A 25,602-nucleotide genomic window follows, 5' to 3' on the forward strand; every position below is an offset into this window, starting at 1 on the left:
AGAAGGGGAAGGGGTGGGAGGTGGAATGAAGGATAGTTTTTTACTACTTTTTATTATTTTTGAAAATGGTAATGAGAATAGTAAATTAGGGCAGTGGAAATAGTTGTTTCCTAAAATGTTAATAAAAGAATAAACGCCCATTGGGCCACGTGTGACAGTAATGGAGCCCATAGCCGCCGAAAGAGTCGCTTAACTAGACCGTTCCACCCTTTTACAGAACAAAAAGACTATGTTACCCCTCCCTCACCCTTTTTTCAATTTTCGGTCCGCTCGCTCCTTCTCTTTCGTTCTCACTCTGACCGGGAAAAGAAAAATCAGCTTTCTTCAAGCACCCTAGATTTCCTCTCTCTCTCTCTAAAATGGCGTTCTCTTCTTTTCTCGGCCGAGTCCTCTTCGCCTCTGTTTTCATCCTCTCCGCTTACCAAGAGTTCGTTCATATTCCTTAACTGTTCCTTTTCTCTGCAATTTTGAATCATGCATGGCTATTGTTTTTTGTGCTTGCAGTAATTTATTGTTTTTAACTGAGTTTATCTGCTGAGTTGGCTGTTGTTGTTGGTAGTTTCTCACTTTCTCTGCTTGGATTTGTTACGCTCAATTGACTCGTCAAAACGATTCAGCAGATCTGTGTTTCACATAGTCCAAGTGCATGGAACGGGAACTTATTAGTTTTTTTAGGTTTTTTATTTTTATTTTTTGTGATTCTGTTAAGCGTCGTAGACTCGTAGTGTCAGATTTGTTTAATGCGTGCATTCATTTCTTTGGTAGGGTAGTTAGATCTTCTTGCGGGATTTGATTACAGTTGTTATCACCATGGTGTAGTTGCCAGCTTTTATTATTGCTGAGGTTATGGAATCGTTTAAATGCATTAGAATTAAAAGTTAACATTAACGGTTTCGGGTTTTGGGTTTTGGCAAGCTAACTTTTGTGTAGTTTGTGAATGAATTTGACTATATATTGTTACCAATTAGTAGCAATTAAGAAGTAGTGTGGGCGAGGGGTGCTTTTTGCTGGTTGTTAAGTAACTTGTGTGTTGTGATTCTGTAAAGTGTAGAGGGTGTTATTAATTTTTTGTACGTTTAATTATTTTGAAACTGGGAAATTTATTCGGGGAAAATTTGGTAACCTTCGGTGATTAATGGCAGATGAATGTCAGTTAAAATACGTTTTTTTTTTTGTTTTGTAAAAATGAGGGGGTATATTGGTATATAAACATTTTGGTCTTCATTAGTTAACCCTTGACCCTAATCTGTTCCCATATAGTGTTGGGGCACGGTGATGAGATTTATCTATCTTGTATCAAGTTATGGTTCCAACAGAGAGCAATTGCATGTCATTGTATTGAAGTTAAGGCATATATTGAGGGAGACAAATCTAGTATCACTATTTCATACTGTAACTGAAATTGTGATTGCCTGTTGCTAGTGGATTGTGGTCTTCTGATTGAAGTGGAATAATGTGATTCTGTGAATTACGTGCCCCTGTTTCATACTTTCCCATGTTTAATTCCTAATTAAATTTGAACGTTTGTTTTCAATAAGGATCTGATTTATAGGCTCATCCGTTATATTCTTGCACAAGTTGATGGTGTTTCTTGGTAGTTTTCACTACATTTAATCAGAGTATCTGACATTAGAAGCTATAAATTCTTTCCATTTGACATTTTGATTCTGGATGCACAGAGCACTCAATTGTTACTTTTTTTTTTTTTTTGAATTTCTATTGCTTTTCTTTATTTATCCTCCATCCCTTCTATGCTTGTACAGATTTAATGCTTATGGAGTTGATGGGGGACCCACAGCAAAAGCACTCAGACCGAAGTTTGATGCCTTTGCACATCAAGTACATTCTAAAGCTGGCTTTCAACTTCCAGATATTGATGTTAGTCTCTCGGTCTCTTTTATTCAATCATTTAAGGAAAGCATGATTAAAACACAACTAAACAGATAAACAAGTTCTTGGATAGGAACAAAAGAAGGACAAGGTGGTTAAATTTGACAGGAGTGTGACATGGAGTTGGACACTGCTTGTGAATTCATGCATTTTTCTGCCATTAAGTGTAGGTCTAGTGTTTAATTAATGCTTAATGAAACTATACATGGTATATAATAATGCTTGTTTTTATAACTGCACATGTTTCAATAAGACTATGTATCATGGACGAAGTAATAACTTATAGGGTTTCTCGTTTTGGCCTTGACACTTATTGCTTGACTGCTACAAGCAGCACATACCCAATTTTGACTTCTCAGCAGGTAATAGGATTGTGGCTGTGTTGGACATGAATCATATGTGTAAACTGAAAAATAGTTAAAAAAAGGATTAATGTTCTAAAAAATGAAATGGGTGCAGGCAGGATGTGGGGAAGTTGTGAAACATTGTAGTGGAAAATAATTGAACTTGCTTGCATTGTAATAGCTGTCATGCATCTAGTGCATTCTTATGTTAACATGTTCCTGCATCCAATCAAGTACTCCTTTTAGCATTCATATTACAATGTTTTGTATCTAGCACGTGTATTTATTTGATTGATGTGATTAACAGATGAAAATTTTAGTTGCTGGGGCTATTGCTCTCAAGGGCCTCGGAGGGATTCTTTTCATACTTGGCAGCTCTTTTGGAGCTTTCCTTTTGGTTTGTAGCTTGACTTTTCTATGAAATTGAAATTGGCTTTTCAAGTGCTCAATTTTTCAAGCCTTGGTTCTTTTCTCCTTGTAGCTTTTACATCAAATGATTGCTACTCCAATACTGTATGATTTCTACTATTATGACAGCGAGGACAAAGAATTTATCCAACTTTTCATCAAATTTACTCAGGTAAGAGCAGTTGGAAAGCTCAAACTTGAGGTGTTGTCACAACGTTTCTTTGTTGCAATTGTTTATCGAATATTGTACTCCTTGCAGAATATGGCTCTCTTCGGGGCATTGTTGTTTTTCATTGGGATGAAAAACTCTATTCCTAGAAGGCAACCCAAGAAGAAGGTTCCCAAAACAAAAACCTATTAGTTGCAAGGACTTCTCGGATTGTTGCCGGTTGCTCATTATACTCATTTTCCAATTCTCGAGGATTTGACTTTAGGTGTCTGTCTGGTTCAGAACGAATGTACCTCGTAAGAGAGTATTTAGGTGTACCTTCTGTCTCATGGATTATGTATAATTTATAATTAGTTATATATGTATGCTATTTTTTCGTTTGCCTGACATTATGAACTATCTTTCGATTACTAAACTTGTATACGAAGAGGGAAAAAATGATCAGAGCCATTTTCGTTCATTCAGACTTCGACTCAGACTGAGTCTGGCACTTGCAGTTGCTTTTGAACTAAGCTTGATTTCTTCACGTTGGCACATGGATTTGTGTTCTCTATTTTTTATTCCTTTGGTTCTTGGTTTGGTAATGGAAATGTATGCTTGAGTTTTTCACCTGATGTGGTTAAACTTAAAAAAAACCTTCAACACTCAACAGGGCACTACAAATTTTGACAGGATATTTAGTTTATAATTGGATAAACTTTTAGAAAATAAGGTAATTAAGTTTCACCCATAAAAAATCAATTTATACATTTCAATCTTTATAAAAGTGTTATTTAATATATGCATAAGTTGATTTTAATTTTTGTCTATATTAATTTTATCTTATAGGAGAAATTTAATTTGTTTTATTTCCTTGTTTTCCTTTTTTTATTTGTGTTTGTTGAAAAGTTTATTTAACAGGACTTAAGTCTTGTTTAAATTCGTAGTATCTATTTTTTGCTTAAAAAATATTATTTCTTTTTCATATTTTTTTATGTTTTAACTTCTCTTAAGTATTTTTCAAATAATTGATGTTTTAGAATTTCAAAGTCTAATTAATGTTTTTTTAAAATATATTCTTATTTAATATTCGCTACTAGGGATAGCGTAATTAAAAATCAAGGTATTAAATGAGGGTATTTTAATCTAAGTATACCAATTTTAATTTTATTAAATGTTTTTTAATCTTTGTGCAATAACATTAAACATTGAAATATATGAGAAGGAGGTAGTATATTATCGTTTGGATTTTGTATAGGAAACTAAAGATAGAAATTGCCAATTTTGTATAGGAAACATTGAAAAAAATATTTAATAGTTTTTCAAGATAAAGTTATAATTTATTAAGTTCTGTTATGTATAGTTAATATTTTTTTATCAGTATATATATGCACACGTGAATTATATGAACTTTTACTATTTGAAAGTTTATAAGCTTTTACTAATATAGTGTTTGCTTGCACTTATACGTAAGCTTTAATTAAAAAGACGTAAGAGTACAAACTATATTTTTTTTTAGCTTCAATCGATAATTTAAAAAGCTTAGTCCAAATTTTATTGGAGTGTAAATATCTATTTAACAAGCTTCCTCTCCAACGTAGGAGTACAAACCAAACACGCACATTCTCTACGTTGGAGAGTGTGAATATCTATTTAACAAGCTTCAAACGTGAATTCAAGCGCACTTTGTTTTACACGAATCATGCATTCCAAGACACATTCAATGCAACTTTTATGAGAGGAAGCTTTGGCATTCAATGTGGTTGAAGACAACTCAAACATAGCCTTAATAGTTCATCTCCTTTACACTTTTGCCGCCCACCACCACTCTTTCCTCCTTCCACCTCAACCGATTGAAATCTAATCACATTTTACTTGTGGCAGATCTTAGCCACCAAGAATAGAAGAGAACAAGAATGCCCTCCACTCGGAACAAATTGTGGATTTCCTTGCATTTTTAGCAAAACAACAAAAAGTGTACTACTACATCTTTGAATCCACCAAACATTGCACATAGAATGAAAGAAACAACGCTTAATTGGTGGCATTACTGTGGCATCAAATGGGTATAACTCATGGATACTTACAGAGAATTGAGGGATGTCAAAATAGGTTTACCTATGTATTGTATTTAAATTCTGATCATTAATAATATAACTTCGGCCTTACTGGTAAATAAACAAGAAGTCTGAGATGTGAAGAGAGTAACACTAGTATATGTTCAACGTATTGTGCTATTTTCAGTGTCAAACATAAACAACGACAATCACACATTTCAATCATTTAAGAAAACACACAAACACGACCACAACCTATGTCTTAACACACTATAAAGGTGAGCATCATTTCAAAGATCAAGAATGAGTTACACTTGCCAATGAGTGGCCATAGTTTCCAAGAACCAACAAGTTAATGTGAATACACGGTGCTCTTGGATTGCAGTATTTGAACAAGCGGCCACAGGATATCCAATCTGTGTACATTTCTCTTGTTTTGACCCTGTGGCACACAGTTTACCATCAACAACAATCAATGGAATTATAGTATATATGGTTCTTAAAAACAGTAATTTGTGTTGCTTTTGTATTTTAAAGTACCCATCTATACAAATTGGTCCCTAAAACATGAACTTGTTAACTAGCTTACTGAAACTTACAAATAATTTTATTTTATCCCTAGGAGGATTAATGTTTATAGATGAAAACTTTCAAAGACTAAAGCAATACAAGTTGTCAATTTCATTAAACACTGCGGATTTCTACTCAACTAAAAAATCATATATCATGTACAATATTTTGAATTTCAGTACTAATTCTCTTATTTAAGGAATGCAAATGGCTTATATAAAGTTGCCATTGAAATTTGAATTTGTATTATTTATCAAATATATTGCTCTACCCAAGCCCAAAGCCATGAATTATGATATTATAACAGCTTCAATTAGCATTTTTTTTATAATAGTTAATATTATGAACTAGGTGGCTTCATCTGCAAGGGTCGTTCCATGATAAAATGGAGAAATGAAACTACAGTTTTCTGTGGTCAGAGGAAACCTTTCAATACACTCAGGTTTTATTAGTGAAGAGGAATGAGTAACAGCTAAGTAGATTTGAATTTATCAAGTAAGCTTACACAATATTTACACTGGAAAAAGATATGAAAAAAGAATAAAAAACTTCATACCCCATTGCCCAGAAGCTCTTCGCTATGCGAAGGTATGGGGGAGGGATGTTGTACGCAGCCTTACCCTTGCATATGCAAAGAGGCTGTTTCCGGATTCGAACCCATGACCAACAAGTCACCAAGGCACAACTTTACCGCTGCACCAGGGCTCGCCCTCAAAAACTTCGTACCCCATTGCCCAGAGGCTCTTCGCTATGCGAAGATATGGGGGAGGGATATGAAAAAAGAATAAAGATCATAAATTAAAAAATGGAAGAAAAAAATCCACTTAAGTTTCAATTATAAAGGTATATATTTTATCCAATCAAATGCAATAAAATTAGGACTAAGATTGACTGGCGGGACTAGTTGAATAGTGAATTTAAGTATGCAATGTGCTAGCAGATAAAGGCAGTTTAATTTATCACAATAGAATATCAGACCTAATCTTAAAGCCTGCCAATTGAATTTTATTGTCTCAATGTATTTGATTTGATGTTTTCAACTATGAATTAATTTACGATAATTGGTATTCAGAATTTTTTGCTCATAGATAAAGATTCCAAATTTTTTGTCAGTTCTTCAGTTTTTTGTGTTCTGAAATTACCTCGACAACAAAGCATATCCACATCTTTTCACCATGAGCTTTTGTTGCACCCTTCAAAATGGTAAGGCCCAAACTTCTTATGGCTTCTGCTATTTCAAGAAAATGGTTGCACTCCTCACATAGCATCTGTAGCAAAAGGCATAATTAGAACAGAGAACATAATAACTGATTATATCAACAACAGAGCAATATCTTAGACCTTCAACCAAGTGACACTAACCTCCATTTCTCATCAGAGTTCTCTCATGTATTGTAATTTTAATTAATCACTAATATAGAATAAATCAAATTGTAATTTTCAAGTCATATGTACCTCAACAAGCATCTGTCCATTCTTGCTAAGATTCTCCACTAATATTGAATGAACTTTCAGATGACCCCCTACCTCCATGGCCCAGCTTGAGCCCTGCTCATAACTAGATGATCCAAGAATGTCTGCTTCCTTATGATGCAACTGCAAAAATTTCAGTATTGTTAAGCAATGGAGATAAGTCCACGTGCAGAAAATGTTGAAACTAAATCAACAATTTATGAAGGAGGACGGCACTAAAAATCTTGCTAACCTAAATAACAATTAAATAAATAAAATCTTATGCTTCAATAGAACTGTGCTCTAAAGGAACATGTCAAAAGTAAATGTCATTGTTTTAAACCACATGACTCATTTATGCATATTTTGGAAGTTCAATTATCAATCTCTAGTTGACTAGAAATATAGTATAATTTCTTTATAGACCATGGACCATAGGAAAAATCTCTAAAATTGCCTAAAACCTTACCTTTGACTTCGTATCAGAAAAGTCAGTTAACTTGTCAGCATGTTTAGTTATGCTTTGGAGAAAGAGCATGTGCTTTATTGTGCGCTCCAGGAGTGAATCAATACTGCACTGTTGGAGTTACAATAAAATTTTTAGCCACACGAACCAGATCTGAGATCATCACTCAACCCAAAAAACAATCAGGAAACAGATTCTAGCAAGATACCTTTGCTCCATTTGGCACCAGCTCTCTCAACTCTTTGATACGATCTTGGATCAGTTGCCTGTCCCTTGGCCGAGGCCTACAACTTTCCCCTGGCCTGGCCCTTTTTTTGCTGTTCTTAGATGGTTCAGACGACCTTTCAAGCTGTCCACTATTTGAACTATGAAATGTAGATGAAATACCTTTTGAGGACATCACACCACATATCCCTGATGATGAACTCAAAGAATGGTGTTTGTCCTCTCTGACAAGAGAGAGCTGATCTATCGAATAGCCTTCTGAATTAATAGTATGCACATTGTGAATAGAAGCCTCATGATTTTTTGCAGAGACAATTGCAGATTGCTTTGATTTACAAAATGATAATTCACTATTAACATCATTATTACTATGGCTAAAGTTGGCCAGCATTGCTTCTAAAAGATGTTCTGGACAAGATTCAGAAGTCAATTGACTAGTGCTAATCTCATCTGACATTTCAACAGATTTCATTTCTTGATTAATCTGTGCTGGCCAATCTAAACATTTACCCCCTTTCAAAAAAGCTGGTCCAAGTGCTTCATGTAGCTCACAGCCAGCAGGGAACTTCAATATGTGTGAGGCATCCTTGTAACAAGGTTCAGTTTGGAAGTCTGGGATATCCTTGTAACAAGGCTCAGTATGAAACTTTGACTTTTCAATATGTTGCTGGGAGTTTGCTTCTGAAGGTTGGGCAAAATTCACTGCCCCTTTTTGGTTAATATCTGCATAATGCAATTTATCACTTTCACAAACAACTGTATCAAGAAAAACTGAAGGAAAGCATGCAGAATCAACTCTGACTTTTTCTGATGGACATATTACATCATTGAAGCTAGCATTATCTGTAACAAAATCATTTAAAAATGATGAGACATTTTTTTCTGATTCCAATCTCATATCTTTGCAGCCACTACTTCCTCCTTCATACTTTGTCCCATATAGAGGTTTCATCTCTTCAAATTCCTGACAGTCCACATTCATCATATTGGATATCGACTGAAGCAAAATGGAACTTTCATCATTGTACAATTCAGGCCCCTCTTGCTTGGCCACATTATCAGACATTTTCTCACAAGCAGAAGGAGGTGTACAGTTCCTCCCAGTCCCAGAACATTGAAGGGGCATTAAAACATCTGCTGTTTCACTTTTCATAGATTTCTGTGTATCGTAAAAGCAAGTACGCATAATATCTGAAGAAAAATTTTCCTTCGATTTGTCCAGCTGGAAAAAGCAAGAAATATAAAACTCATAATAATGATCAATGCATCTGGGTTAAAAAATAACTATGACACAGTTCCACTTGCTTGCTATATTAATAGCTTGTTTAAAAATGCCATTTTAACAGTCACACAAACCTCTTTACCCACTCAAATCTGCACATTATGCAACATGAAAACACATGAATGTAGAGAAGTGAAGACAGAAGCTTACCTGAGATGAACTCTTCAAACTACCCTGTATTTGACTAGGACATTGGATTGAGTAATTTTGAGTAGACAAAAAAAGATTTCTGATATGAGTTACAAACCCCATATCTTCAATCACCTGGAACCAGGGATGTCAAAGGAGAAGAAAACTATTAAATTCTTTTTTTCAATAATAAATGGATTTTCATATCCAGGAAATATTCTACAAGTCATCAAAATCATAGAACAGCCCATGACAAGACAAAATAAAATTCAAATATCATAGACAGGAAACTAATAAACAAGACTGATCTGATTTTCTAACTAAACTTGCATTTTAAGTTCATAATAGCATTTCAGGGAGAAAGAGAAGTAACAGGGCACAGATCCATAATAAAAACTAATAAGATACTTCCAGACTAAGTAATCAACTTTCTGCCAATTTAGGCAAAAAGACCCCCCCCCCCCCCCCCCTCTCCCCCAAAGCATGGTTTTTCCAATGTGCTTTATATTGAAGAATTGTAAGACAGCATTTAAGTAGATATCTGCTTCTCAACGGTAACCTAGGTCAGGGTAATCATTTGTGATGTTATTAACTGACTGATAAATCAGCACTGAAAAGTGCATCATAACCTGATTTTCATGCCAAATCATCTAGTTTTGGTAGGTAGTTTAGTAAATTATAATTTTGTATACCTGTAGCCAGACATACAACTACATATTGCCTAAGTTCTCTATTGACAAAACTAGGGATGAGTTGTTAATAAATTTGCATCCATTTCTCTTTATGTTTTCACTAAATTACATATGCATATTTACCTAGCACATACAATTAGGATTATAGAAGTATTTAACCAATACCTCAATCAAGAACCAGTGATAAACAAAATTAGTTGGAAAAGAATAAAGAAATATAAGCAAGTCATGCTATCTGACTAGTTATGATACATCTAAACAAAAGAGTGCAAATATATTTTATGGTACAATAGTGACAATGAGGTTTGAACCTACGATCTCATGCAAATCCAAGCCTCTTGCCACTAGCCCAATCCTTGTGACTAGAGTGCAAATAAATTTTGAAATACTAAATACAATGTGTTTCGCACAACACCATAAAGAGATGATAGATGCCTTCTTGAACCATGTTAGCAAGCACATTATCGAATCCAACAGTATAGTGCTGAAGCAAAGCAAATAAAGATTAAAAAGAAAAAATCTTCTCACTTTATTTAGAGAGCCAAGCTGAACAACACCAAGAGGGACTACAGCAACAACAGCAATAGTCTACAAGAAAAAGTAAAAGCTTTATTAATGAAAATTCTTAATGCAATCAAAGTACAATAGTGCATACTAGGAAATTATTCTCTAAAAGATAATCACTATTTTTCTAACATATATAGTACACTAGAACGGTTCAGTTGCATCTTACAAGTAGTGGCTCAATAATTTATCATATTGAGCCTATTATCACATTAACCACAATTTTTCAAATATACAGTTAAACTAGTTTTAGTAATGTACGACAATTCTAATTTCTGGGTGCCAATAGAAATTTCATTCTTCCAGATTTTAGTTAGCCACAAATGTTGAGAAGCTGTGAAAAAATAATAAAGCAGTTAGCTTACCCTGATTCCAGCAGAAAACTGAGACTGCCACCCATCAGCAAACTGAATCAAACCAAAAATAGGGAAAAGAATAAGAATGATTAGAAGATTAGTTAGTTATTGACATGATACTTCCAAGGTTGAAAGATCATTCATGATGACCTTAAATAACAAGAATCCTCACCTCAAAAGACAAGCCAGAACTCGCAACTTGATTATCTGCACAGATCCACCTATGTTTTCCAGTAACAGCTACCTGTCCAACAATACTGTGAAGAAAGAGTCTTAGGACAAGAGCTACACAAAAAGAAAATCAAATTGAAAATAGCATCAATTTTATATTTAATTAGTCATACCCTTCTCCTAATGAATATGCATGATATGACATCTTAGCCACCGCTAACCCTAATGCACTGTGTGAAAATTTCCCACAACCAATCTGTTCCAAGGTCTTCTGGCAGTGTTTATTTTCTGAAGAGTCGAAATCATCAGGATTGTTATAATATGCATCCTCCCATGTCAAGATCCTGCAAGCAAGTACCACATCCAGAAAATTAAACAGACGACACCATCGAATTCACACACTTTGTGCAAAGTGCATCTGTAACCAAAGAATGAATCACCAAAATTGCGTGGAAAATTATATCACTAAGCAGTGATGAGCTTACAGCCAACTACACTACAATGAAAGCAACATAAAACATTTCAAAAGCTATGCTTATCCCATTTCAAACGCACTACAATGAAAGCAACATAAAACATTTCAAATAACAGAAGGATTACAATCAATGAAACAACATGACAACAACAGTTTTCTTTAAACCAAAATGGACAACAACAACCAAGAGCAAAAAACCTGAAAACAGTGCAATAGAATGGATTCAAGAGACAAGACACACAACGCATGACCTTCTTAGTCAAAAACTCTAAATTCTAACCAAGCATGGAAATCACCAAACTTGGAAGAAGGACAAAGCACAGGGAGGAATATCAACGAAAATCTTCCATTATAAAAATCATAACATCATTAGGCAAAAACTGGAAACTGCCCACAGCCAATTAGATTAACCCGGCAAGTAAAATGGCCAAGCCAAATTTCAGACCAAACGATTCAAACATGCAAAACCACAACTTCACCTAATTTAGCATATTCTAAGTTGCCAACATCTAAGACACACCAAACTAAAGAAAAGACACAACACACACACAAGGCACAAAAACAAGGAATAACAACAACCACAATAGTAGTAGTAGTATCATACATTCGAGCACGATGTTTGAGCTTCCAAAAGATGGCGTAGTTCCAGTGAGTATTCAAACAGAGGCTTCCGAGTACTTGGTGCAAGTTGGTACCCATGTTGTCCCCCCCCTAACAAGTCAGAAACTTTTAACACCCCGAAGGCACCCCCGAGAATTTGAATCCTCCAAAAACACACTCACTCACTCACACCTAGCTCCCTCTGTAGGACCCTCTTCCAGCCTGCTTCCTCCGCAACCCTGCTCGCCGTTTTAATGGCGGTCCAACTGTTGGCAGTATCAGACGATCCGCACCCATGACAATTCCCACCACCCCACCAACCAAAGCTTCCAACTTTCTTTCTTTTTTCCCTCACTAAAACACAACCACACTTAACGCTACAACTGCAACACTAGACTTAATGACACAACAACAAATCAAGCAACTAGCCATTGAATGACAAATAAACCTTGTTATATTCTAAAAGGGGTGTGTGAAGATTGAAGAAGGTTGAGTTAAAGGAAGGAAGAAAAAGGGTGGCTAATAATCTAGCTTATGTCCGACGACATGTGAAGAAGGTTCAAGTTTTCTCTGGAAATGCAATTGTGATTTGTGATTGAATGAAGTCTTTACTTTACCCTTTGCAGAGTTAAAGAGAGAGAAGGAGTTTGCAGAGGTTGCCAAATGCCGAGGAAATAGTCAGAGAATGTCAATGGTGGAAAAGGAAGTGTGGCTCTCTTCTTCTATATTGGAGTCACGTTAGCACGCTGTTCCATCTAGCCTTCTCACTCAGGGAATCTCCACCGTTGATTCATGCAATCATTCTAACCATAGCGTAATCCACCATTGACCATCCACTGCTATCATATTATCACTAACCACACCATGCATTTTAGCAAATTTCGTGTAATTGGCATAGTAAAAGAGATTGGCTTTTCATAACATGCATGATCAATTAAGGTTTAATTTTTATTAAATGATATCTAGTATCTCATATTCGTAAGAAATTTATAGAAACAGTTACTATAATATATATATTTTTTTTCAGAAAATGAAACCAAAAATTAAAAATATGGCAAATGAAGGCTAAACACTTGACAAAGGGCAAAAGCTCCAAGGGAACTCTGAAGGGTTAGGGGATAATCGGGGCTTTATATTTAACGTTAACAACCCCCAAGCCAAGGGCAATGAGAAAAGGGGGGAAACAGATTGATGGGGGAACAATCCAATTGGGGTATGAGTACACTTTGTGGTGGTGTCAATTGATGGCCAACAGCATCATACCAAATTGAGAACATGCTTCCTTATTTTCCCCTCAAGTTTTCAATCCTTTCTTTGAAACCCTATAGAACGTACCCTGCCACCCCTCTTGAGGTCCTTTTCAACAATGATCTTATTGCCCTAAAGTTGTGACACCTTCAACCTCCCATTTCTTCAAACCCCTTCCTACTTTGTCACGTTAATAATTAAATCTTTTAGAATGCCAACCTTTGTTTCACACATTGGTGGACATGCTGCCCTTTATCATCATGCCTTGCACCGATTTACAGCTTCTTAATTTCTGTTTTACCCTTTACAAGGTTTGGAAAATGGAGTTTGGAGAAAGCAAAAACAAAAAATTTGCCTCTCACGCAATTACCTAGGAACATGCATGTTCTATTGGATAAGTAAGACATGTTTATGATCATGTTAAATTTAATCTAGATTTTAATTGAAAACTTTATGTTAGAGTTTAAAGAATATGTTATTTATTAATTTAGTTGGTAAAATATAAAATTTAATAGAGTCTTACTAAAGAATGCAATAAAGATGAATCATTAGCCAATTAAGAAAATATTTAAATATCATATTAAAAATATTGATTTATTTTATATTAAATATTTTCTTTTTAGTAATTTATTATGCGATTGATTTAGCTTATTTTAAATAATTATTTTGTAAATATTTTTAAGAAAAAAATGATTTTTTTAAGATTTAGTTATTATAAACAAACATGAAATTGTTGTGTACAATTTTAAATCTTTAATTTTTCATCTATCACTTATCTAATTTAATGCTATTAACTTTTGAATTTTTTATAACTTTTAAAAAAATACTCTCTTCATTTCAAAATAAGTGACATTTTAACACGTTCAAAAATTAATATTAAGTGACATTTTACGTTTTTAGTGAAACATTAAATATTTTATTTCAATTTTCCCCCAAATGAATAATTAATTTGATGAAATCAGTTATATGACAAAGAATAAATAATAAGGACAATTTAATGAAAGCATTTCACTCAATAAATTATTTATTATTTTCTTAATTTGTATAAAAACCTTAAAATTACTTATTTTGGAATGAATAGAGTAGCATAATATATGTACCTAAATTAATTAAGTTAAAAAAGATCATTTTGCAAAAACTATATATATATATATATATATATATATATATATATATAGAGAGAGAGAGAGAGAGAGAGAGAGAGAGAGAGAGAGAGATCAAAACCAAGTTATCAATACATATTATCTTATATGAAATTAGGGCGACCTTGCTGTCTTTTTTTTTATTATTATTACACGACCCTAGTGGGTTCGCCAAACACAATTATTTTAGTTTAATCGACCAAGTTAAACATATTATGTCATTTTTTAAACGTTAAATGATTTTTTAAAACTAAATTGATAAATATAACCTTAAAAAATAAATTGGAAATAATTTTTTTAAGAGTTTAACAAGCATACATTTTCTATAAAAGATTTTACACTATTAATAAATTAAAAAGTATTTACAGTATAATTTAAAAATTAACAAACTTATTATACTATACGTTATATGATTAAATGACATTATGAAAAACTTTTACGTTGTGAATATATATGTTTTTCATTCAATTTTTTAAGATCAAAGTCCTAAATACATTTCTTGACTTGCTTTTTTTTTATATAGTGAAAATGGTAGGGAAGAAATAACATCTTTAATTTACTGGATGAGGCATTAATGGCATGTTGAGAAAACCAACAGACCTAAACGACATAATTAGTTACTACTTACTATATAGGCATACTAATAAATCGGTAATTTTATCAAGTGTTCTTAATCATCAACTAATTCTTGATTAGGACGCAAAAAAATGGTTTTAGGAAGGGACATTCATCAAGTAAGATTTTAAATCCTTAAAATGTGTAAATTTCCCTGTGTTGGCATCAACTCAACGTTATTCCCGTTAGTGCAAGTTTGTAAGTGGCATAGTCGAGAGTGATTATGGTTATTGATTTCTATGATCTATCTTCAATCACTTTTAAAACAATTAATTTACTGCGTCAAGTAATGGTAGAGTGCAAAATTCATAAAAACAAAAGCACGTACAGACCAGTTACAGTTTAAACAGTAAAAGGAAACGATATATTATTCCACTACTGGCAAACGTTGTTTTGGTCATGTAGAGATTCAATTTGTCGGAAGTAGTTAACAGCAATTTAAATAGTGCAGTATCGGGAGGCATAATCATTCATATTTGTTTCTGTTGCTAATTGGTTAGGTTTAAATCTACGGGATCAATTATATCTCTCTAAGTTTCCTCAATTATCGATCATCCATCATAATTATGACCCATCATCTATCATCCTAAATTGGACCACAAGAGATCGACGTAGCTAGGTAGTAGTCAAATGGGTTATAGGTTCCACAAGCATATTTATCTAGGTTCAATTTTTAATTGTGTATGTGAAAAATATCTTATTAAAAAAAGTAAAACTTATTTTGATAAGTTTTATGTTTGATTGTCCGCTCAAAAATATTATCCTATTGGTATAATATTAAATATTCTTAATTAAATTTTTCATATCTGAAATATAGTTTATTTTTAAAAAATTATTTATCATTCATTTTTTCTTTCAGATATCTTCAAAAAAAAATTATGTTTCATTTTAGTACCTATCATCACACCTCTTAAGTGATGATGTGACAGACGAAGTGTCACATCATCACGCTTAGTTACTAACCACGTAAGCATAGACCGTCACATCAACACCACGTCATCAACTTCTTCCTCTCAAGTTCCATTCTCCATCTTCCTTTCCTCGTTTTTCTTCTCTTTGTTCTCCCCCCCCCTCTCTCTCTCTCTCTCTCGCTTTCGTGTGAGGGTGATTTTGCAAAAAGTTTTCACAACCACAACAAAACACAAACCACACACTCTCCTAGGTTATTTTTTTCTTTTCCCAAAGAGGCATGAGTTGTAACGAGTGTCGCGTCCTTCGAAAGGGTTGCATCGAGTCTTGTATCCTGCGGCTGTGTCTACAATGGATCGATACGCATGAAGCATCTATGATATTTTTTTCATGTGAGGGTGATTTTTCATCTCTGATATATTTTTTTTTCTTTTATGCAGCTCTGTTTCAATCTCTGTTGTGCGAAGCGTGTGGAAGAACGATGAACCCTGTCAACAGTGCTGTGGGACTTTTGTGGACCAAAACCTAGCACGTGTGCCAAGCGGTGGTTGAGACGGTGCTCTACGGCGGCACCGTCGGGTCCATGTCAGAGCTTCTCTGCCTCTGAAGGAGAAGTTACCTGTACTGACAAGTAGAGAATCCGAGATCTGAACCCTAATTTTTGGTTCCTAGGTTTGAGGTTTGATAAGGGTGGTTTCGACGGTAAACACAAGCAATTTGAAGAGCTCGCCAAGCTTCAGACGACGGTGACGAATCTCAATCTCTGGTTGACGTCGAGTTTTTTTTAGAACGCGACGAGCTTCAATTGTTGGCAGGAAATTCACTGGTCAGGATCTCCGTCAATGAACTCCAAGGAGTTTGAGACGATGACATCGTGTTTGGAGAGCGGAATTGAAGATAACTATGCCCCCGACGAAGACTGAAAAGTGTTGAACCTTTTCAGTTGATGACGTTTTTCATGACGGTGGAGAAGAGGAAGAAGCCGATGAAGTGGTTTTGATATGATGACCTATGCTTACGTGGTTAGTGACTAGACGTGATAACATGATACTCCGTCTACCACGTTATCACTTAACGGATGCAGCCTGACGACATGTACTAAGTATAGAAAAAATGAATATTAGATATTTTTTTTTAAAAAAGACTATATTTTAGATATGAAAAACTTAATTAAGCCTATTAAATAATTATATTATATAAGTATAGAAAAAATGTAAACAAGAAAAGAAAAACATTACTACCCATGATGTTCAGTGGTGGAACGAATAAAAACTCTTTGAACGACCATTATTGTTTTCGGCAATAAATTTAATTATAGGGTTATCAAAAGCTTTGCACAGGTGGTGGTCATAGTAAAAAGTCAACTGGGCTATGCATGAAATATGCCAAGTCAGTGATTCTAATGATATAGTGTAAGGAATGAGTATTATGATGAAGGCAGACAGAGACGCAACAACAATGATATCTCTCTCCATTTTTCTTTTTTCTTTTTTTTTTTTTACTTAAGTTTTTACTAGGTACATTGTTAATGTTTTCAGCGAGTAGACAAAGTTACTAAAGTACAGTGATAAAATCCAAAATAAAGTGTACGTCAATTGAGTACTACTTCCCTATTTTAGATATAACACACTTTCACACACTTTTTTTAATATTTTTTTATTAACTGAAATTTATTAAAAAATTATAAAATTTTATCATTTCTAATAAATTTTAACAAATAATAAAGAGTATATTAAAATAAGTGTATTTAAGAGTGTGTTTTTTGCAACTATGTCATATACTAGTTTATATTTTTATGATATTGATAATTTAAATTATATTAATAATAATGTTATATTGGTTGATATTAGTAAGTTAATTATTTGAATAATTTGGGTATTATAATTTATTTAAAAATATATTAAATTAATTTTTTTAAAAAATTATTTGATATCAACTTGTTTGTGATATCAAATGAGTTATTCAAATGTAAAAATAACATAAAAATGATTTTTATTAAGTTATTATTCATTATTTTTTATTTTTAATATTTTAGAAAACATACTTGATATTAAAAATACTCAAAGGAATAAATTAATGTTAAGCGAATCTTTAAAAGATTAAATTAGCAAATTTAGTCTAGAAACTAAGGTGTTAAATTTTAAGTATTTCTTTGTACGTATTATGTGTTTTTTAATTGGATATTATACAAAACATAAAAATTGCTAAGCATGTATTTATGTATATGTTGATTATTACATAAAAGTTATTATTTTAACATTAATAAAAATGAAATGCAACCACATGCATAATCCATGTTAGTCGGTTATAATTCTCATTTCTCACAACTGTAAGAGAATTATTTTTAAATTTTAACAATTACAAAAATTAAAAAAACTGCAACAATTAATTGAGATATCACGATTTTTCTTCTTTTGAAAAAGAAGGAGCAAAATCCCCAACAAATCAAATTAAAGCCTCAAGAAAAAAGATAAACCAGTAGAATCAACTAAGATATACAAATATAGAAAAGTCATATCCTCATGCAAGGAGACCTTATAGTTAGCCAGAGAATTCGCCACTTGATAGACTTAACTTTAAAGTAACATGAGTTTTCGAAAAAGTTAAGTCTCTCATCCCCTTATTATCCATACTGAAGCATGCATGTGTGAATTGACGCGGATTCAGGTATAGTATCGTGGGTGCACCGCGACTTTCAGGAAATATACCATGAAATAGCATTTATTACTCTCCTATTTCATATTATATAACGTTTTAGAAAATAAAAATTATTCTAAAATATATATCGTTTTATAAAATCAATGAAATATTTTTTTTAATTATCCTTAATTAATACTCAGTAAGAATAATATATAAAAAGAAGAAATGAGTTATTAATTAAAAAATAAGTAATATATTAAAAAGTTATCTATTTTTTTTAAAATTTAACAAATTGATTACCTTCCTTAATACTTGTGCCAAAATCTTAAACGTAATATTATCTTTTTGTTCTACTACTTTTATAATTAAACGTCATATGGAATAAAGGAAATAACATTATGTTTTTGTTCTACTATTTTTATAATTTGAATCCATCGCTTCCAATTTCCAGTCTTGTCGTCACATTTTGCATTTTATTGACTAGATTTTTACTTATGTTTTATTCTTTTTTAACCTAGCTACTATGTATTTTTACGTTTTATTCAACGTGACATTTCATTTCCTTTTAATTTCAATTCATTGCACTTGATTTAAAAAAAATGGTTATAATTGACAATCATTTTGTATCTTCTTATTTGATCATTGTGAGAACTACCTACCTTTCATTTTTTTTTCTATTTCAGTCAAGAATACATTGGAGCAAGAAAACACCCTTAGCAAGGTTTTTTTTTTTTTTTTTTACAGACACCCTTAGCAAGTTTAAAAGTTATTTTCATGAATTTTTCCTTATTTCAAAAATAATAAATTTTCTGTGACTCATAAGAAAACACAATAAGGAAGTTAAATTGAAAAATATATATTTTATTCTCTCAAATCTCAAAAAATACATTTTATTTTTTGAAGCCAGACAAAGTTAACAAAAATGACTATTAACATGACACTAAGTTGATATGTATTTTCAAATGTTGACACTGAGACGTCACGATTTTTCACCATTAATGTTGATTTTTTTATTTAATGTAGAATTTCATGACATGTATTATAAGATGAGAGAAACATGACATATTATATATAATTTAGATTTTTATTTAATGTATTATTGAATTTGATGAAATTTTTTAATTGATATAATTAAAGTAATTAATATAATTATTAAATATACTTCATTAAGATAATTAAATTTAAATAATTAAGATAAATAATTAAAAATACAAGAATATAAAAATATTCTCTCTCTCTCTCTCTCTCTTTATATATATATATATATATATATATATATATATATATATATATATATATATATATATATATTATAAATTAACACTTGTGCATGACACATATAATTACACTGTAAATCATAAGGAAACACAATAAGAAAGTTAAATTGTTTTTCTTACAAATACTTCTTCTACGAATCTTTTCTTAAAAAACTATTTTATTAGACAGACAAGTTCTTCATCTATGTTGGACAACATTTTTCTTACATTTTGAGTTAAATATTAAAAGACAATAAGCAACAATATCAACTCAACATGGAAGATAAAACTAATGTAACTAATATATATATATATATATATATATATATATATGTGTGTGTGTGTGTGTATTATCATTATATTTATTATAATATATTTAATAAATATAATAATTAATACTTTACAAGAAAAATATCAATATATTTGTATAAATACTATATTAATGAAACTAATATTAGAGGGATATCCGGCACAATTCACAGAAAAACACTAATTATAATTCCTTTTTCATTAATAGTATTAACAGTGTTGGGAAAAAATGTACTCGATGCTATATATATGAAAAACAATATTAGGATTTTTTTAAGGTCAAATAAGAAAGAAATATCAGATATAATTCACTAAAAATACATAGATACAAGTGTAATTTACTCTTTTTCTATTTTTCACTCTCTAGGTTTTTTACCTTAAAAGAATTACATCCGATATGTATCATACAAAGCCAACACAGAGAGAACATATTATGAAAATATCTTTTTCATTTTGCGTATAGATTCCAAAGGTCACTTTTTTATTATGTTATATGGTCGAGTTCCTTTTCGTTGCTTTCCCTTTTTCTCTTAACATGGTTGGGGGCCAAAATCATCCCAAATAGATCTTGTAGCTGAGCTTTTTGTTAACATGTAATCTAATGAAGAAAGGATGACTCCTTGGCCTTCAAAGTCATGAGTAGAGTGTTCGATCTCACTGTCTCTCACTCACTCACTGATTGATCTCTCTCTCTTAGTCAATATCGATGGCCCGGCATAAAAATGGAACACCCCTAGGAAATAAAATTTTAAATATGTACAATAATTGCTCTAGTGGCCACTACCTGAATAAACTATCTTTAAGCTACAAGTTAAGCAACTACAGATATGTGAAGTTTTTTTTTTCTTTTTTTTTTTCATGTATTTTCGATTGGAAAATCTGCCAAGATACATATCTCAAGTGGTACTAATTTAATTGGTAAGAGATTTTGTTTCCATTTCCTGAATGATCATTAAGTCATTCCCCAAGCCAGTGATAAAACAGGCATAAGGAATCCAATGATAATCACTAGCTCAAAACTCTTCTTAGCCCTTAATTTGTTCTTGTATATTTTTTTTTACCGAAGCAATAATGTTTCAGTCCTTGAGTGTAAAAAAAGATAGAGCAAAGAAAAAGAATTTCTTGTCATCTTGTGAATAATGAGTATATAGAATATTAAATTTCTTACTTTGTTAGCTAGGGAATATCATAATTATTTTTGCAAAAATGTTGTCCAATCTTCAATCACTAATAATGTTACATGATAACTACAACGGTTAATATGGTCCAAGTCCATGTTGTCACTTTCTGTAAAGGCTCATTCGACCCTTCGATCGGGTGGGGAAATGGAATTGCTATTGATCTCTCTTGGGATCTGCACAAAGTAGACGTTGGCCATATCCAACAGTATGTAATCTTAAAATGGTACTATTGCAAGTAAAGTCAAGCATTATGTGTTTTAAAATTGATAAGCTTTGCGCTAAAGAAAGTCATTCATACCACCATGAAAGGTACAAATACTTTTCTAACCACAAGTAAGTTTACCATGATAAAAGTGCTTAATCCAATATGTCCTATTCCATGATAAGATTGGATTAGTGGGATTTGTCATTTAATAGAGATAAGAGCGCTAGCTCTCACGAATATTGTGTGCAATGGCGTCTGTTGTTCTTTGTTTTCCCGCATGGATCCATCCTTCTCATTAATTTATCTCCACTGAAATTAAATATTTTCATGCCAATGATTATTGAAAGGAAGATCTTCTCATAAAAATGTATTGTGAGGGAGTGATCAGGTTGTAAAATTTTCCACAAGATAAATGATAACTTTAATTTGGCCACCTTGAACGATTTTGATTGAATGCAATCTATCATTCAAACCACTATGCGAATTTAAAGGGTATCTTTAGGCTGTAGCCACTAAAAGATTGTGATTATTTATAGGAGGTTCTGTAAAAGGTTCAACACATGCTAAAAAAAGAAAGGCTTTAATTTATACAAATAGAGCACTTTAATTAGTGTTGAACGAAACAAGGAAAATGAGGATGATTTGTCTTCACGGGGGAGCACATTTCAGTCAAGATAAGACGGTGTTGCCATCTCTTAGTAGAGAGAAGTAAAATAAATTGATAATATATATATATATATATATATATATATATATATATATATATATATATATATATATATATATATATATAAATTCAGTGCAGTACATATTAATTATGAAATATGAAAATGCTAACAATATAATATACCCTTTGCATCATACTTTTTATTTTTTATTATAAAATTTTATAAGTTCCACTTATTTAATGAATTTCACTCATTTCTAATAAATTTTGTGTACAAAGTGTGCTAAAAATAATGAATTACTAACACTCTTACAGAGAATGATAAATTACCAATTTTCATCATTTTTATTTTCGCCTTTCATTAGCCAATTAAACACGCTGTGCATTATATCAAAATTATTTACTCTATTGAAGTGACTAGAATGGTCACTTCACAGTTAGATTTCGTTCTTCAAAGAAGAGCATATACATTTTCGATCATTATGTACCAAACTAAAGCCAAGGGAGTAAAGCACTAAAGATTTCAGGGACGAATGCTCTTTACATTTTTACCCTTTTGTGTGTGAGAATGTGATTGGAAGTGGGACACAATTTTGATTTTGACAAAACAACTAGACCTTGAAATTAAAGTCATTGGTTTTATAGCTTGGTAGCATTTTTCTTCCCTTATTTGGGTGGTGCTGGATTCATCATCCTTGCGTAGGACCAAACTCACAAACATATTTATCAGCTTAATTCTTTCAGTGGATGTAAACTGCTCATAGTGAGGATTCAGCTCTGTTGTTCTGTCCTCAAACTATTCAACATTCTTTTGTGAACGCAATCATGTAAATGGGAAAATTTTCAGGACAATACAGCTGCCAAGCACTAGCCGCCAAGCTAGGATATGGAGATTCCCCATTGATTATTATTATTATAATTATTTTTTATTTTAACAAATTAATGATGTTAAAATTGAAATTGATTTGGCCTTAACAACCCAAAAGAGAAAAATCAATTGGAGGGGCTAAATGCAAAAATGAGTTGTCTGGTGCTTGTCCTCTAGAACTGATTACTTTATATAATATCTACTCTTTAAGTTAGATCACAATCTAAACATTTGGAGGAAAATAATTAAGTCATGTAGGCCTGCTATAGAATAGTTAGTTGAGTAAAAATTTAGTTTTAAAAAGTTGCATACTGACCAGCTTTGGAGAAGTTACATTTAGTCATCTTAAATACGTTGACCATTTAACAGTGGGAAACCTTGGTAATAAAACAAAAATTATTATTGGACACCTATAAACATTTATTTGATACCTGTCAGAGAAAGAGGAAGAGAGAGAAAAAAAATAAATGTGTGATATAATTAATATGATAGAAAGAGAAAGACAAAGAGAAATAGTAAGGGTTTACAAGGTATATAAAAATATAGGGTATTTAAATACTATTATCTGTAATAAAATTTCTCATGTAGATCATTGCGAATATAATATTATAATCACGATATTTCTAAAATGCATGGTTTGTGGCAATTGTTCTAATGATCTTCACGTTCCACTTTACTAGCTATATATTGTGATTTCTAAGACAACCTGTTAAAGCGCAAGAATAACACATGCACTTATGCAGTTATGCTTGCATGAAGAGCAACGTCAGTATCGTTCTCTACCTCTCTCGAGAAGAGAAAAGAAACTCAAATGAATCGTCTCTTTGCATGCAAAAGATCGACCAGAAGTTCAAGGGAAAGAAGAAAGTGTTACATCTTATAGACCCAACAAGAAATTGTGGTCATTGTATTATATTTTCCAAAAAGTGGCAGAGCAAAAATAAGAGGGGAAAATGAGAGGTCATTATGATGATCATGTGAGATGTCTGGATAAATATTTTCTATGCAAATAAATAGTTTTCTTACTTAAATTGAATCTATCCAACCAGAGGTAATACTTTCTTTGGTGTGCACGCAGTGTTTTTTAGTACATTCTAGTTTCTTTTTATTCTATTTATAGATTGTTTATTTTTTAAGTATTGAGAGTGTAGTTTTTTTCCAGTACTAATCAATTAATGAGGAATGATTTTAAATATATATAATTTTAAAAATAATTATTATAAAAATCAATAAATTTATTATATACAATCATATGTGATTAAATGATATGGTATAGAAGCTTAATTTACATTGGTCAGAGTATTCTAAATAAATTTTATATTAATAATATATTGCTATTATATATATAAAAAATTAAATTATATATAATATTAAACACACAGATACAGACACAGACACACACAAAGTTGAGAATTGTTCCTTCAATTTGTTACATTCTTTTTTTTTTCTTAAAAATCATAATATATAATATATATGTTGTATCAATTATAGAAAAAAATTATATTGTTTACATATTATATTAGGATAATTTAAGAATTTATTCTATATAAGTTTAATTGAGAATTGTTCCTTCAATTTGTTACATTCTATTTTTTTTCTTAAAAATCATAATATATAATATATATGTTGTATCAATTATAGAAAAAAATTATATTGTTTACATATTATATTAGGATAATTTAAGAATTTATTCTATATAAGTTTTTTTTTCCTGTGTTACAATTGATTGCTTCCGCTTTGGAGTGCCAACATAGTTAAATGCTATCATTCTATTTGTTTTTAAAAAATTATATATAATTTTTTAAACTAATAAGAATACACACAACTAAACACACATTATATGCATGTTATCGATCCAGTAAAACATATTAATGCTTAAAAACAGTCTATATGACAATGAAATCTTATGTTATCATTCCCTTTTTCTTATCTCAGAAAGCCATCATATCGAAAGCCATTGACTGAGCTAAAGAATTTAAAAAGCAAAGCACTAATTTTAGTAAGACGATGTGGGTCAATATTAATCTATAAGATAAAATGTACAACTGTACGTACCAGTTTTTACCAGAGAAATCAGGTTCTATAAAGTAGTTGGAGGACGTGTCTGACAATTGAACCATCATCTTCATCCATAAACCCAAATTGTCCCCTCTACTTGTCCTTCCTCATGCAATTGCTATGTCAGGATACATTGAACTAAGATTATTAGATAGAAACGGCCTAACATTTTGAGCGCCACCTGTTTTTCCTTTATTCTCTATGAGAACCTCATTTTCAATGTTTATAATTAATATTAAGATCCAAAACCATTTCTTTCACATTTTCCAACATCAAGTACTACTAAAATATGCATATATCGATCTGTTATGTTTGAAGTATACAAGATAGTGGGTCAAACTTAATATATATGACTGATTAATCCTGACTGATAGATGAATTATGATAGAGCCAATTCAAACACCTTGAATCCAGCCTGCACAAGTGACGGTGTGTGTAAAGGCTTTTTTTTTTCTTTTTTTTTTTAAACAGCAAAAGGATTTTATTAGTTGGTACAAGAAGTACCTTGGTCATATACAGAAAAGGTGGATGTAATGATGATGATGCCATCGGATCCATTTAATAAACTTAATATTGTTTCTGTAAGTAATTGTATCTACATGTATTATGTATTACTCCGAAAAAAAACATGTATTATATGTATTATTATCCTTAGCAAAAATTGCTCTAACAAGT

At 31.8% G+C, this 25,602-nt stretch overlaps 2 protein-coding genes and 1 pseudogene across 2 annotated transcripts; 2 read left to right on the top strand and 1 right to left on the bottom strand.

The window, feature by feature from the left end:
- Positions 1-291: 291 nt before the first annotated feature.
- Positions 292-3,072, top strand: LOC100500514 (uncharacterized). The gene is given in 5 exon segments (NM_001248526.1): positions 292-427; positions 1,764-1,878; positions 2,542-2,631; positions 2,716-2,814; positions 2,902-3,072. Coding segments are annotated over 5 exon segments (474 nt in total). The 5' UTR covers positions 292-359; the 3' UTR covers positions 3,004-3,072.
- Positions 3,073-4,986: 1,914 nt separating this feature from the next.
- Positions 4,987-12,930, bottom strand: LOC100798490 (transcription factor EMB1444). Its single transcript, XM_003553441.5, has 11 exons — positions 11,834-12,930; positions 10,928-11,098; positions 10,756-10,840; positions 10,593-10,634; positions 10,192-10,251; positions 8,993-9,106; positions 7,544-8,782; positions 7,339-7,446; positions 6,873-7,013; positions 6,560-6,685; positions 4,987-5,289 (listed from the first exon to the last, which is right to left on the bottom strand). Exons 1-11 carry the CDS (start codon positions 11,926-11,928, stop codon positions 5,200-5,202), a joined length of 2,271 nt encoding a protein of 756 aa, XP_003553489.1. The 5' UTR covers positions 11,929-12,930; the 3' UTR covers positions 4,987-5,199.
- Positions 12,931-16,023: 3,093 nt separating this feature from the next.
- On the top strand, positions 16,024-16,690 carry LOC113000434 (LOB domain-containing protein 39-like; annotated as a pseudogene).
- Positions 16,691-25,602: the final 8,912 nt, after the last annotated feature.

Source organism: Glycine max, chromosome 19 (genome assembly GCF_000004515.6).
Source record: "Glycine max cultivar Williams 82 chromosome 19, Glycine_max_v4.0, whole genome shotgun sequence".
In the NCBI taxonomy this organism is placed as follows: Eukaryota; Viridiplantae; Streptophyta; class Magnoliopsida; order Fabales; family Fabaceae; genus Glycine; species Glycine max.

What these genes read in the sequence shown, in the direction of transcription:
- LOC100798490 (XM_003553441.5), bottom strand. Translation starts at nt 11,928, where the DNA reads ATGGGTACCAACTTGCACCAAGTACTCGGAAGCCTCTGTTTGAATACT. An exon ending in AGCTTGGCTCTCTAAATAAA is followed by an intron (nt 9,107 to 10,191) that starts GTGAGAAGATTT and finishes CCCTGGTTCCAG; the next exon opens with GTGATTGAAGATATGGGGTT. An exon ending in TTTCTGATACGAAGTCAAAG is followed by an intron (nt 7,014 to 7,338) that starts GTAAGGTTTTAG and finishes AAATTTTTGCAG; the next exon opens with TTGCATCATAAGGAAGCAGA.